A 13,946-nucleotide genomic window follows, 5' to 3' on the forward strand; every position below is an offset into this window, starting at 1 on the left:
CGTGTTTTCAACCGGTGACAATGACCAAGGTAAAACAGCTCTGGTAACTCACCGAATTGATACTCAGGATTCGAAACCGATCCGACAAGTACCACGACGTCTTCCTCTAGCAAAACAAACAGAAGTAAACGAAATGATAACAACAATGCAGAATCAAGGCGTCATCGAACCGTCATCAAGTCCCTGGATTTCGCCAGTTGTTTTGGTAAAGAAGAAGGACGGCACTACCCGTTTTTGCGTTGATTATAGTAAGTTAAATGATGTGACTAAAAAGGACAGCTATCCGTTACCGAGGATTGATGACATCATGGACACCCTATCTGGCTCAAGTTGGTTCTCTACGCTTGATTTGAAAAGCGGATACTGGCAAGTAGAAATCGACAAGAACGATCGCGAAAAGACAGCGTTTTCTATCGGATCGGGGTTGTGGCAATTCACCGTCATGCCATTTGGATTGTGCAATGCTCCAGCTACATTCGAGCGACTGATAGAATGTGTATTGCAAGGTCTTAACTGGAAAACCTGTCTTGTCTATTTAGACGACATAATTGTTCTAGGAAGAAAATTTGATCAACACGTCGAAAACTTACGGAAGATCTTCACAAGACTTCGGGTGGCAAATTTAAAGCTGATCGTTAAAGAGTGCAGGTTATTTTCTAAAGAAGTTAACTATTTGGGACATGTGGTATCTTCAGATGGAGTTCGAAAGACTGTGAAAGACTGTGCCAACTCCAAAAGATAAAAATGAATTGCGCAGTTTTCTGGGATTGGCTACGTACTATTGACGTTTTGTAAAGGATTTTGCAAAAGTTGCCAGACCTCTCCACCAACTTACCGAGAAGGACCAAGTTTTCAACTGGAATACCCTATGCGACTCAGCATTTGAAAAGTTAAAAGTTGAACTATGTGATGCTCCTTTGATAGCATATCCAGTTCGTGGCAAGACGTTTGTGTTAGATACTGATGCAAGTAACAACGGAATCGGAGCCGTTTTGTCACAGCATATAGACGGAGAAGAAAAGGTGCTAGCGTATTATAGCAGAGGATTCACAAAGCCCGAATAAAACTATTGTGTGACCAGGAAGGAGTTACTAGCAATAGTCAATGCAACAAAACACTTCCACAAGTACCTTTATGGACAGAAATTTCTTCTCCGAACTGATCATGCAGCGTTAAGATGGCTCCTTAACTTCAAGGATCTTGAAGGACAGATGTCCCGATGGTTGGAGCGTTTACAAATGTACGACTTCGAGATCGTGCACCGCAAAGGAACAACTCATAGTAATGCTGATGCTCTCTCACGTCGACCATGTTTACCAGGATGCAAATATTGCTGTCGTCACGAGGAGAAGATACAATCGGAAGACATAAGAGCAACAACAATATCAGCGGATGACGGTTGGACACCGACGGATCTTGCTGATGCACAGTTTGCGGATGAGAACCAACAACATCTGATCACATGGAAGAAGGAGGGCAAGCGACCGGACTGGCAAAGCATCTCAGAATATAGTGCCGTGTTAAAGGGTTATTGGGCTCAGTGGGGCTTATTGTATTTGGAAGGNGATTTGCTGAAACGAANATGGGAATCAGCTGCTGGATCAAAACACCGCATGCAAGTTGTAATACCAAGAAGTAGAACGACCGAAATCCTTGATGAAATGCATGGCGGCCCTTCTGGGGGACATTTAGGAGTGAACAAGACCCTTGACAAAATACGAGAAAGATTCTACTGGCTTCACGTTAGAGAAGATGTAGAGAGTTGGTGTCGAAAATGTAACACATGCGCTTCAGTCAAAGGACCCAAAAGAAGGCTAAAAGGAGCAATGCAAATCTACAATGTTGGTGTCCCCTTTGAACGGATTGCTATAGATATTGCTGGACCCTTTCCGATATCAGATTATGGAAACCGTTACATTCTGGTTGTAGCGGACTATTTCAGCAAATGGCCTGAGGTGTTTCCAATACCCAACCAAGAAGCATGTACCGTCGCTGAGGAAATTGTACTCAATTGGATTAGTCGATATGGTGTCCCATTGGAACTCCACTCAGATCAAGGTCGAAATTTTGAGTCACAACTGTTTGGTGAAATGTGCAAGCTGCTGGGTATAAACAAAACTCGAACGACACCTCTTCACCCACAGTCTGACGGTACGGTGGAACGATTTAACCAAACCCTGATTGAACATCTGGCTAAAGTAGTCGACGAAAATCAACGGGATTAGGATCGTCATATACCATTGTTTCTTATGGCATACCGGAGTGCTATCCACACAACTACTGGAGAAACGCCATCAAAAGTTTTGTTTGGGACTACCTTAAGAACTCCAGCTGATGTGAAATATGGCGTATCACCTGAACCACATCCACCGTTACGTACGCCTTAAAATTATGAAAAACACGAGTTAGTTTGGCTGTACAACCCACAGCGAAAGAAAGGACGTTCTCCGAGGCTCCGGCGAGGGTGGGAAGGACCTTATCAAGTCATCACCCGCTTGAATGACGTCGTCTACCGTATTCAGGAATATCGGAAGCCGAAAGCAAGAATGAAGATCGTTCATTTGGATAGACTGGCTCCGTACCATGCGGACACCGGAACGAAAACTGTTCGGGACGAACAGAACTAAGAAGGGGGTAATGTTATAACCGTGCTACCGAACGCACTAGAACATTCTAGAATATGCTAGAATCGGACCATCTAGAAGAATCTAGAAACGACGCTTGCGAAGAGTATATAAGCGCACGTCGCAAGAAGATTAGCGATTAGTGAAATTCGTGATTTTGTAAATTCGTGACTCTGTGATTTTGTGAATAGCGATTCGGTGAATTATTTAAAGCGATATTTGATTTGTTTTGTTGACGTTGTCATAGCGATAGATTTTGAACAATTTCAAAGTTAATTATTGTGTTAATTTGAATTTGCTAGAAATAAACGATTAGTTGATTTCTTCTGTAAATAATGTTTAATAACTAATAACTGTTTGGAGTATTTTATTCAATCGAAGATTTGAACCCGTCGCATCGTAAATCGGTTACGACAGCGAGTATTATAACAATATCCTCATCACATTTACAACCTAAGGTAATCAGACTTTAGAGATAATTGAAGCTGTTGACTTATTTCACTTGTTTACCATTAATGGTTCCGAAGCAGATCGGTTCGGTTTTCCTTTTACTGACAACTATGCAGTCTGTTTTGTTCATTTGCAAGTTTTTTCTTTCACTTTTAAAGTCCAGTTTGGAAATAATTATTTGCCGGTTTTCCATTGATTTCGCTAAAAGAACTGTATTATCATCATATCTTACATTGTTTATATTTACACCTCCGATCGAAATTCCAGTTAGGCCTTCTATCTTTTTTATGATGATCTCACTATAGAGATTGTAAAAGTCGGGAAAAAGTATATAGTCTTGCCTAAAACCTTTCATTATTTTGACAAAACTAGTAATCTTGTTATTTTTCACCATGGATATCATTGAAAAAATTGTTGATCTTTTAAATACTTTTTCTTTCTCTATGAGTTCTTAACGGGATTTAGCTTTTGTGCATCTAAAAACGGTACAAGCTTTTTTCCTGTGATTTTTTTTTTGTTTTCACACATTGCATTTGTATTACTGTTTGTGATTTTGCATCATTTCCCCTTTGCTTCTAAGCACATTTTTTTTAATGTTTTGAGCTTTTTATAACTATCAGGATTGCCACCTTTCATTTTCCTTCGATCATTCACCAGAGATACAATGTCATCTTTTACCCATTTTTGACCTCTTCTTTGTTCTTTCACAGGTAAAACTTCCCTTGCTGAGTTTGTGAGAGCATCGCTAAACATTTCATATTTAGATTTATTTAGTTTTTTTTCAATAATTAAAAACAATTCCGTACTTCAACGTTGTACTTGATCTTGGTCTCTTTATTTTGTGACAGACTGACATAATTCAAACGTTTTGGGGCCGCTTCACATTTCCTAACTTTATTATCTTAATTTTACAAACAACTTGGTTATGATCACTACCGCAATCAGCTCCAGAATAACTTTTGCATTGTAACACAGTATTTTGAAATCGTCTATTTATAGTAATGTAATCAATCATATTTTTTCCATTGTCTCCGGAAATCTTCCAGTTATATTTTCGTCTTGGGTGATTGTCATTCCAGGTGTTGGTAATAGTTTGATCATTTGCGGCACACCAATTAATAAACTTTTTTCCTTTTTCATTTCTTTCACCTATTCCAAAAAAAACCATCCACGTCCTGAGCCAACTTTTGCATTTAGGTCGCCCATTATAATAACAACTTTTTGAGATTTACGTGTTTTTATAGCATCATTAAGAGCACTATAAAAAGCTTCCAGGCTTTGGCGCATAAACTTGAATAACAGCTAGGTTGAAATTTTTTGCGTGTATTTTGACCAACAAGCTCTATCTGACAACGCCCAGAAACCTCCAAAATGTTTAGATATTTCTTTGATCAAAAGTTCACCTACTCCTCGTTTGCATGAATGACCTCCAATAGATAAAGATATTCAGAATAAAACTTCTGAACATGAAAACGCTGTAATTATGTGTATTAATTTTAATTAATAACAACCAAATAATTAATTTAAATACTTTTTCAATCATTTACATTATCAAACACTTTTTTATTCATATTATACGATTATTATACGATTATTATTTATTCAACTAACAATAACAATAATGCAATAACATCTAAGATTTCTAAAATGTTTTAAATAATGAATGAATGTTTAACTTTGTAAGTAAATATTTTGACATTTTTACTCAATCAATTTTTCAATAAACTAGTTCAAAACTATATAATCTATTTAATTCCTTAAAGTGACAAACGCTTGCTTGACAAACTTGCATGTTCCTTCTTGAATTGACTGAAACACGTTCCCCGCATTGTATTATGTAAATTCATTCTATTTATTTTCATTTTCCACGCTTAACAAAAATTATGTGAAAAAATTGTTTGAAGAAAACCATTGAATGTATAACTACAATTATTCAATGTTGTGTTGAGCCACGTTTTTATGTCGTGTCATGTTATGTTGTGTTAATGTTATAACCGTCACAAATATATTCGATAGAGGGCTAGTGTCGCCACGAACGCATACAGTTCACTAGAACCTTAAGACAAATATCTAGAACGTTTGAGAAGCGTTGGAAAAATGGGTATAAAAAGGCTTGCAAAATATTGAATGGTTAATGTTTGATATTTGATATTAGAAAGCGATTGATTGTTGGCGTCGAAAGCGATATTTGACTTGTATATTTATTGTATTTGCGATAAACGTTAGTGAATTGTTACTCGGAAAGCGATAGTTTCTGAACGCTAACTCGATAGTTTGTGGACATTAACAATAATTAGTAAAATTTAATAACGTTGATTATTTATTAATCAATTGATTATGAATAAATAAATCAATAATTAGGAAGTTATATTGTCTATTTTTTCACTGGGATTAAATTAAATGATCTCGTTGCTGACTCGGCCAGTTATAACATTAGCGTCAGAAACGGGATCTTCTGCGGACAATAAGTTAGCATCGTTGTTGAGAATTTTGATTTTTTTCGTCGAGAACTTATTTTATGAAAACAACATGACAAAACAACATCAACTTAAACTGGTGCAACTCAAAAAAGAGTTGCAGAAACAAAATCTTGCTACAAGTGAAAACAGAGGAGCATTGATAGCACACATAACGAAAACCCTTGTAAATGAAGAGAATCCAGAAGAATTCGAGTTTGATGATGAAGATGTCAAATCGAACACAGTTGCAGACGCTGGGGCAAACACCGATTAGATGGCTCTACATCGAACGATATCATCAGAAATAAAACAACATTCTACAAAAATTTGACAACAATCAGCAGAAATAAAAAAGACGAGAGATCAAATTGATGCCAAAATTGAACAGACGAGAGTTTAAATTGAAAAACAGTCGGCCGCGATTGATACTAAAATGATACAACTATTGAGAAAACTTATAAAACAATTTGAGGTCAAAGCTGAACAGCAAACGGCAGTTATCAATGCAAAAATAGAAGACGTCACGTCAATATTTGATGAAAAAAATTGAAAAAATAAACTCTGCACCTGTAAGCCACGTGACCGCGGAGACATTGAAAGCGCCAGCATTCGACGGCAAAACTTCTTAGAACATTTATAAAGCCTAGTTTGAAACAGCAGTCATGTATTATGGCTGGAATGAAAGAAAGCAAGCAACGGCTTTTCTAGCAGCGTTAAGAGAGTCAGCGGCAAAAGTTCTCCAAACGATTCCAGTCGAGAACCATTCTAACACAAAGAAAAAACTGCATTGGAAACGTTTGTAAAGGCTGTTCAAAATTCAGATCTTAAACAAATCCTCATACAAGCGGACAAACGCAACTTTAAAGACTGGCGTAAAGCTGCGCCAAATTTGTAAAAAATGGTCATGTCAAAGGATGGTTTTAGAACGAAAGGGTCAGGATTATGGTTCGCTAAAATGATGGAATTGTGGAGAAAAGGACATCTACGACAAGATTGTAAACAACACCCTAGAAACAATTACTGTCGTCACTGTTCAGCAACATGGCACAAACGGTTAGATGTTGACTCCACATAACGACAGACTGCTTCAAACAGGGAGGCGGGAAACTAATGAAAGCCAATTTTGTGGGGCAAAAGTTGGCTGGTAGAGTTGACGCTCCCAGTACCGTGATTAAAGTCTTTAGGTTGCATCAAAATCAATACGACCTTTGGTTGGATGGCAAAGTTGGTTCACAAGAATGTTGAATTACAATAGACGCTGGAGCGAGAGGTCAATCTTAAGATCCGATCTGGTACCCAACCTAAAAAGAGAAATTTTTCATAAATACATTTTTTGAACAGCTACAAGAGGAACAGTGCCCGTCTACGTAGAAATTTCTTACACTACTCAACTACGCGTTTTGGCATTTGAGGGCACATTCTTGGTATCAGATATCATGACGAATGCATAATATGCGTTGATTTTCTAAAAAAAAAAACATGGTTTTAAAATTGATTTAGAAAAACGCGTCTTTAGATAGAGAAATACGGAGATAGTAATAGGGACCAGCAATGTGAAATATAATCGTATAACAGTCGACAGTGATACTGAAGTACATAAATTGTCAGAGAACATAGTTTGGGCAAAACTAACTGCAATCGACATTGCCGGACCAATTTCTGAATCAAATGATGGAAACCGTTAAATTCTGGTTGTAGCGAACTATTTTAGCAAGTGGCCGAAAGTGTATCTGAAACCAAATCAGGAGGCTTGTACCGTCGCTGAAAAGAACGTAATGAACTGAATCAGTCGGTATGGTGTTTCCATGGAGCTGCACCCAGACCAAGGTAGAAACTTTGAGTCGCAACTGTTTGGTGAGCTGTGTCAATTGTTGAATAATAAGAAGACAAGAACAACTTTGGCCAAGGTAGTTGACAAAAGCCACAAAGACTGGAATCGACGAATACTACTGTTCCTCATGGCATATCGAAGTGCCATCCACACAACTACTGGTAAGACTCTCTTAATAATCCTCTTTGGAAGTACAATAAGAACCCCAGCTGATATGAAATATGGCGTACAATCTGAGGCCCCACAATCAATAATAGATTGAGTGGACAATCTCCGTCAGCGGTTAAACAGCATCCACCAATACACGCGCCTGAGTTAAAAAAGGAATATTAAAATAATCAAGACCCGATACGATCAAAAGGGAAACACTGCCGAATTTAACGCCAACGACTTGGTATGGCTGTTACATTATGTCGTGTTATGTTATGTTGTGTTATATTATGTCATGTTATGTCATGCCATGTCATGTCATGTCATGTTATGTTATGTCATGTCATGTCATGTCATGTTATGTCATGTTATGTTATGTTACGTTATGTTATGTTGATATTTTTTACCTCGTTATTAACGATGTATAAATATTTCGAATTGTTGTTCGAGTGATGCAGAGTCACATTAAGTTGATGGTAAGTTCAACACGATACATACGCAAGAGCTATTGACATGATCAATTGGATTTGTTTATTAACGTTTTTGTTAGTATGTGTGCCCATGCGCGTTTTTGTGCTTACCTGCAATATGTATGTGTGTGCATAAATATATGGTTGTATATTTAGGGTGGGTCGAATTTTTTTATCTTTCCTGTACATGAACAAAAAGTTGTCTTGGCATCAGTACAGTATGAAAATAATATTTAAACATTTTTTATGAAACGTTTAGGGGTCCCAACTTTTGATTAAAGTCGTACCTTATTTGGTGTATTTTAACCATTTCCTTGGTACAATCTAAATACGTACCAACTATAAATCATTGACTAAAATGCATCGGCAAATGGCTTAGCACCTAACTACAAGTGCTAAAAAAAAAATGGAGTAAATTTTATAACGTTATTTGCATGTGACGTCACCAACATTAACAACAAACCATGTGCTGGATTTTTTAGAAACAAGCAAAATATCTAATATATTATTTTGTAATTTTATTTTCTTCTTTGCAATAATAGATCTATAGTAAAATTCAAGTAGGCTAATATAGATGTATACTACAGTAGACTATAGTCTAGACTGTAGACAAATCACTTCATTTAACTGGAGGAGAACTTAGGTAGACCATTACAGTGGTTGGTATGCCTTCCACACTGTAACGAGCTGCCATTTAGAAGGTTTTTGGCAGGCGTGGATTTTACTCGAACTACAGGACCTTCCACATCGACAGATACAATTAGCTCAGTTCTAGAATATGATCCAAATGAATTGCCTGTCGTTAATTATTTGCCAATTACTGGTAAGGTGACTGATTGTGATGAAGCTGTCAAGAAGGATCTTAGCACAGACCAACTGTAGTTTTTGAAAGCATGTCTAGCAGTACAGTGTGGACGTCAGGCTTCTACAGATATTGATTTCCTCGAGAAGAGTTTACCTAGAAATTTAAGTCATGCTCGATGGTTGACGAAAGCCAACAGGATTTTGCGTCTTTACATGTCTAGAGAAGTGGCATCTGAACCTTTCAGAAGAGTAACACATTTCATTTTGAACTTTTACGGACCCTCTTGGTTCAAAATTAAATCAAATTCTTCTTGCCGAAATGGTGCTAACAACTTCTTTTACTTAGTTCAGTTGTTTCGGGAACTTGATGCCTTAGATCAGGCTGTGGTTGGTCCAGTTCTCAAAAATAACTGCTACTTTGCGCATGCTGAAAACATTCTCTTAGCTGCAGTTAGTGATAGTGATATGAAAATTCGTCGTTTTTCAGTAGAACAAATAATAAGAGCAAGAGAGAAGCAGACTAATTGTAACATACCGGTTCGCGTCTTTGATAAGAAGGATATAACATTAAATCTGGCTGCGACATCGTTCATTAACATGATTGACTGGGGCCAGAGTAATGTTACGTCTCCTCCGATGCTATCACACCTTTCAAATGATCAACTTACTTACACACATCCAATACTACTGCCCGATGTTCCATGTCATTCACAGGCAGTAGAGAGAACAATTAAAGACGTTAGCGCTGCCAGCTGTAAAGTTTATGGGAGAAAGTCCCGTCATGGCATGGTGTTACAGAGTAAGAAATCCAGATTAGAGATACCAAAAACAGACAGCAAGAAAGATTTTATTAACAGTTAGGTTAAACAACTTTGTATTGTTGCTGTTTAACATTGATTCGTTACAGTTTACATTCTTTTTAATTTGTAATACATTGCAATACATTACACTAACATTGGGTATTTATGTAGTCTTTCTAGTCAGAGTTGGGACCTGTAGACACTGTCCATAAAATAAAAAGTGAGGTTTTTTCAAACGGGTACATCAAAAAGCAACTTTTTAGACATGTACAGGATCTCCAACTTAATATTTTTTACATTTCGACTCACCTTAATGCATATGTGTGTGTGTGTATATTCATGCACGCATATACACATATATGTGAATAACTGTGATACGGCTTGTGTACATATTTATTTCATCATTTTATTGTTTTCTCATTTCATGCTGGTTGTTTCAATTGTGATAAAACGTAAATTATCATTGATTTGATTTTATATTATTAAGAGCAAAAAATTTTACTTTCCCCAGCAAAAGCTTTGAAGCATGGTTTAATTTGAAGTAAAAATTTCAAAATTTTGAATCCAATCCAAACATTCCTGAAAATTTCATATCAGTAACATTGATTTTTGATAAAAAGACTTGTGTTTATTTCAAAACAGATTAACAATTAATTTCATGTGATTTCAACGTTCCGCAAAATTCAACTCTGGCATTAGTTTTTTCTGGGAACCGGGACGGTTTGAATACAAGATACATTTGCAGGGTGCACTTCCTTTCGTTAAATTAAAATCAGAACATTTATTTTTTCTAAATACTTTTTGTAAGTTTTCAAACGTTGTTTTATACAAATGCATACAAAATCAAACGTGTTACCTAGTAAACACTTGAAAAGTGTTCACACAATTTTTTGAATATCAAGCAAAAAATTAATTTTGACAGATGAAAAACTATCATGCTATCAAAATAATCTTTTATGATTCTGCTTCGTCAAAATTTCGTTGATGAATGCAAGTGATTTGAATGAAAGGCTTGCACCAAATGTTCACTGCTTGTCTTTACGTATTACACAAACGCATCCAGCCGCGGATCTTGAGGTCTTTGTATTAGGTCAGTAAAGGCCATTGTTTTTAACGGAAAAAGTGCCATTGATAATAAAAAAAAGATGCTCAACCAGATAGAAATGTTGGCCACCTCACTCAACTTTTAAAGACATTGAAACCCCCAGCGTTTGACCAATTGATAAAATTTAGACCCCTTCCCCGCTATATTGTCTAGATTCGCCACTGAACGCTTCTTAACACACGTTTAATTATGTTGTATGTATATTATGTATATATATATATATGTGTGTGTGTGTGTGTGTGTGTGTGTGTGTGTGTGTGTGTGTGTGTGTGTGTGTGGATGGCTGCATGGATGTATGGATGGATGGATGGATGCATGTATGTATGTTATGTATATATGTATATATATATATATATATATATATATATATATATATATATATATATATATATTGTTTATATCCTATTTGTATCAAGCACCAAACACAAACACATATAGTCCATAATAGCTATAGAAAAGTTATAGTGCACATTTGAATTCGTGCGTGTAAGAAAAGGAAGTGAGCGTGTGTGAGTTCGTGTATAAAAGTTCTGCTCAGGAAGGCTGGCAGTTGTTGAAAATTTTGATTTTGATTCTGTGGTGAAAGTTAGGTAAGCAATCAATCGAACCATCTTTTCATTTCACGAAGTTTCACCACAAGAGAGATCGAGTGCTGTTGACCGAGCGAGACGAAAGGCAGGTTGGTTTCCAAATGATTTCTATTCATATTCGTTCCATCCGTAGCAATGATTTGTAAACTAATTTTAATTTATATCAATAAAAGTAAAGTAAATTGTTAAGAACCATTCAATTAATTGGTTTGTTCATTTGCAAGTCATCACTAAGATTTAAAAAATTATTTTCAGAAGTAAGTTGACGAAGTAAGTTTTTTTTATTGGGGAAAATTTTTGAAACTTCGAATATTATTTATTTCTTGTCGCGTGAAAAGATTTTGCAAAGTTTCGCTCAAACAGAACATGAGCAGCAGCTTAAACGGCTTAAAAGGCTATCCAAAATTTCAAAATTCTGTAAAATCAAGAATCGGTATCTCTTATACTTAATTCATCACAAATAATTTTGTAATGTGGCAGGAATGCAAGGATTGCTGGTGATGTTAATTTGTATAATGGTTAAGGTGCCTGGCATTGATGATGCAGTGTCCGGGTTCGAATGCAAAGAGATTCCCGCCATCACATGCAAAAGATGTGGTGCGTTGATCCACGTTTGTTTGAACAGGTACACTGCGTGTTTGTTGTAATGACCTCTGAGGAATATATAAGATAGAATGACAACGATAATAATGATAATAATACAATAAGTGTTACTCAATGGCAGCCCTCACCTTCCAGAAATTCCCCGTTTTTCCAGTTTTGGTGACATTGGAGATGATTTTCAAAATTTTAAAGTTATTGACTTTTTTGCTGAGTTTCGTTTACTTGAATACCACATTTTGCACGGAATCTTCAATATTTTTCCTTTCATGGTCGGATGGGGGTGCATCAGCCACTGAATCAGTATTATGTTTTTATTATTGATGTTGTTATCAGTATTATTATATATTTATTAGTAATAATAATAATATTACATAATATACAAAGCGAAAAGCGCAATGTTATAAAATTCCAACGAAAGTCTCTCACGAGATGCTTCAGTCAGTTGTTTTTGAATATTTCAATTAAACTATAAATGACAGCTTACCATGGACTGAAACTGTCTAACCTTATTTTTCGTTGTACAACCCAATTTTCACATTTTGTGCATGGTATCGCGGGGTGGCTGGGTGCAGATGAGCAAGCTACACGTAATGAAACAAAGCTAAATTCATGTACTATAGTTCGATCTCTACTATAAAATTCCATGTAGATTTTGATCGTGTGGAAGGATGGCGTAATAGTTAAAGTGCCTGCATGTGTTGGAGGCATGAATTCACAGGCGCTGTCCACGTTGTTTGTGCTCCTGAAAGTTGATTGTAAACTTAAAAATAATAGTCAACAAAATGTTTTCTACATTATTGTTTTGCCATTTCATTGCAATTATTATATTTTGATCATATGAACCATAAACGCAACCATCTCTGATACAATTATTGACTAATAATAATTATTAACGTCGTGATCATTGTAAATATTTTGAAGAACGTTCTCTCTGAAACTCACGAGAGTAATTTTGAAACTATCGTGATCTAATGTTTAGATTTTTAAATTATTTTATAAAAAAGTCACATGTTTAAAAATAATTTTCAAATTTGACTTGAAAATTTTTGAAAGTTCTCATTGATGTTACTCTTAATTTACTAGAGTTGAATTGAAATGTGGCAAGAACTGTCAATTATTTATTTCTACTATTCAGCATGTTCAACGTACATTCACAACTTCATACCCACATAAATAAAACATCTACAGGAACAAAACGACTTGAAACGTTTTAAATTCTCTGTTATGGGTGGGCAAGATTTATTAAAAAAAAATTCCTGCAAAACTTATCAACCAAACGTTTTTCAACTTAGGCTCTTTTGGTTGTTTACATACATTAGTTGTTTCCTATGTATCATATGTATCCTATATATCATGTGCATCGCACATAAGTATCATATAGGTTATATATATATATCATTTGAATATAACATGGCTCATCATGATAAAAAACAACGAAAACTAACATAATGATCAATAAACGAAACTGAGAGTAATGATTTCAAGTTGGCCGGTTAAAAATACAGTAAAAAAGCAACAACTGCCTGTAACACCAACTTTGCTTCAATTTTTAAAGAGAAACATTTGTTTGCAGTTGTGCAAATTTGTAAGGAACGTGTTGACAATTGAGATGATGATGATGGTGGTGATGATGGTTGTTGTGGTGGTGGTGATGATGATCATGTGGTGGAGACAATGAATGAGGTTGGTGGTAATGGTGATGGGTGGTGACGTTGATGGTGATGTTTGTTGAAGTTATTGTGGTGGTCTTGATGATAGTGGTGTTGATGATGGTGGTGGTGGTGATAGTGATGATGATGATGATAGTTTGTGGAATTTTTTAAATTTTTATTTACTTGTTTAAACCGATTAAGGTACACTTACACAACTTTCAGATTTTTATTTTTGAAATTTCCATTTGAAATAACTTAGTGCATCTGGCGGTCGTAAATATTGTGCCAGCCTGTTCATGCGTCGCGGAGCACTGCTCCATTAGAGGTCACGTCACACACCTTCATACCTACTTCCGTTTAATAACTGTTAATTAATGCATAACTGGGTTGACTTCATCGTCGGTCTGA

At 36.0% G+C, this 13,946-nt stretch overlaps 3 protein-coding genes across 3 annotated transcripts; 2 read left to right on the plus strand and 1 right to left on the minus strand.

Moving 5' to 3' along the window:
• Positions 1–3,972: 3,972 nt before the first annotated feature.
• On the minus strand, positions 3,973–4,230 carry HELRODRAFT_145248 (hypothetical protein; the record flags this gene model as incomplete). Its single annotated transcript, XM_009018208.1, has 1 exon — positions 3,973–4,230. A coding segment is annotated over one exon (258 nt), but the record flags the coding sequence as incomplete, so codon positions are not given.
• Positions 4,231–5,966: 1,736 nt separating this feature from the next.
• On the plus strand, positions 5,967–9,649 carry HELRODRAFT_184201 (hypothetical protein; the record flags this gene model as incomplete). The annotated part of the gene is made up of 4 exons (XM_009018209.1): positions 5,967–6,053; positions 6,629–6,757; positions 8,618–8,812; positions 8,906–9,649. 4 exons carry the CDS (start codon positions 5,967–5,969, stop codon positions 9,647–9,649), a joined length of 1,155 nt encoding a protein of 384 aa, XP_009016457.1.
• A 960-nt stretch (positions 9,650–10,609) lies between these two features.
• On the plus strand, positions 10,610–12,182 carry HELRODRAFT_184202 (hypothetical protein; the record flags this gene model as incomplete). Its single annotated transcript, XM_009018210.1, has 4 exons — positions 10,610–10,665; positions 11,539–11,540; positions 11,764–11,908; positions 12,008–12,182. 4 exons carry the CDS (start codon positions 10,610–10,612, stop codon positions 12,180–12,182), a joined length of 378 nt encoding a protein of 125 aa, XP_009016458.1.
• Positions 12,183–13,946: the final 1,764 nt, after the last annotated feature.

This window comes from Helobdella robusta (genome assembly GCF_000326865.2).
Source record: "Helobdella robusta unplaced genomic scaffold HELROscaffold_205, whole genome shotgun sequence".
In the NCBI taxonomy this organism is placed as follows: Eukaryota; Metazoa; Annelida; class Clitellata; order Rhynchobdellida; family Glossiphoniidae; genus Helobdella; species Helobdella robusta.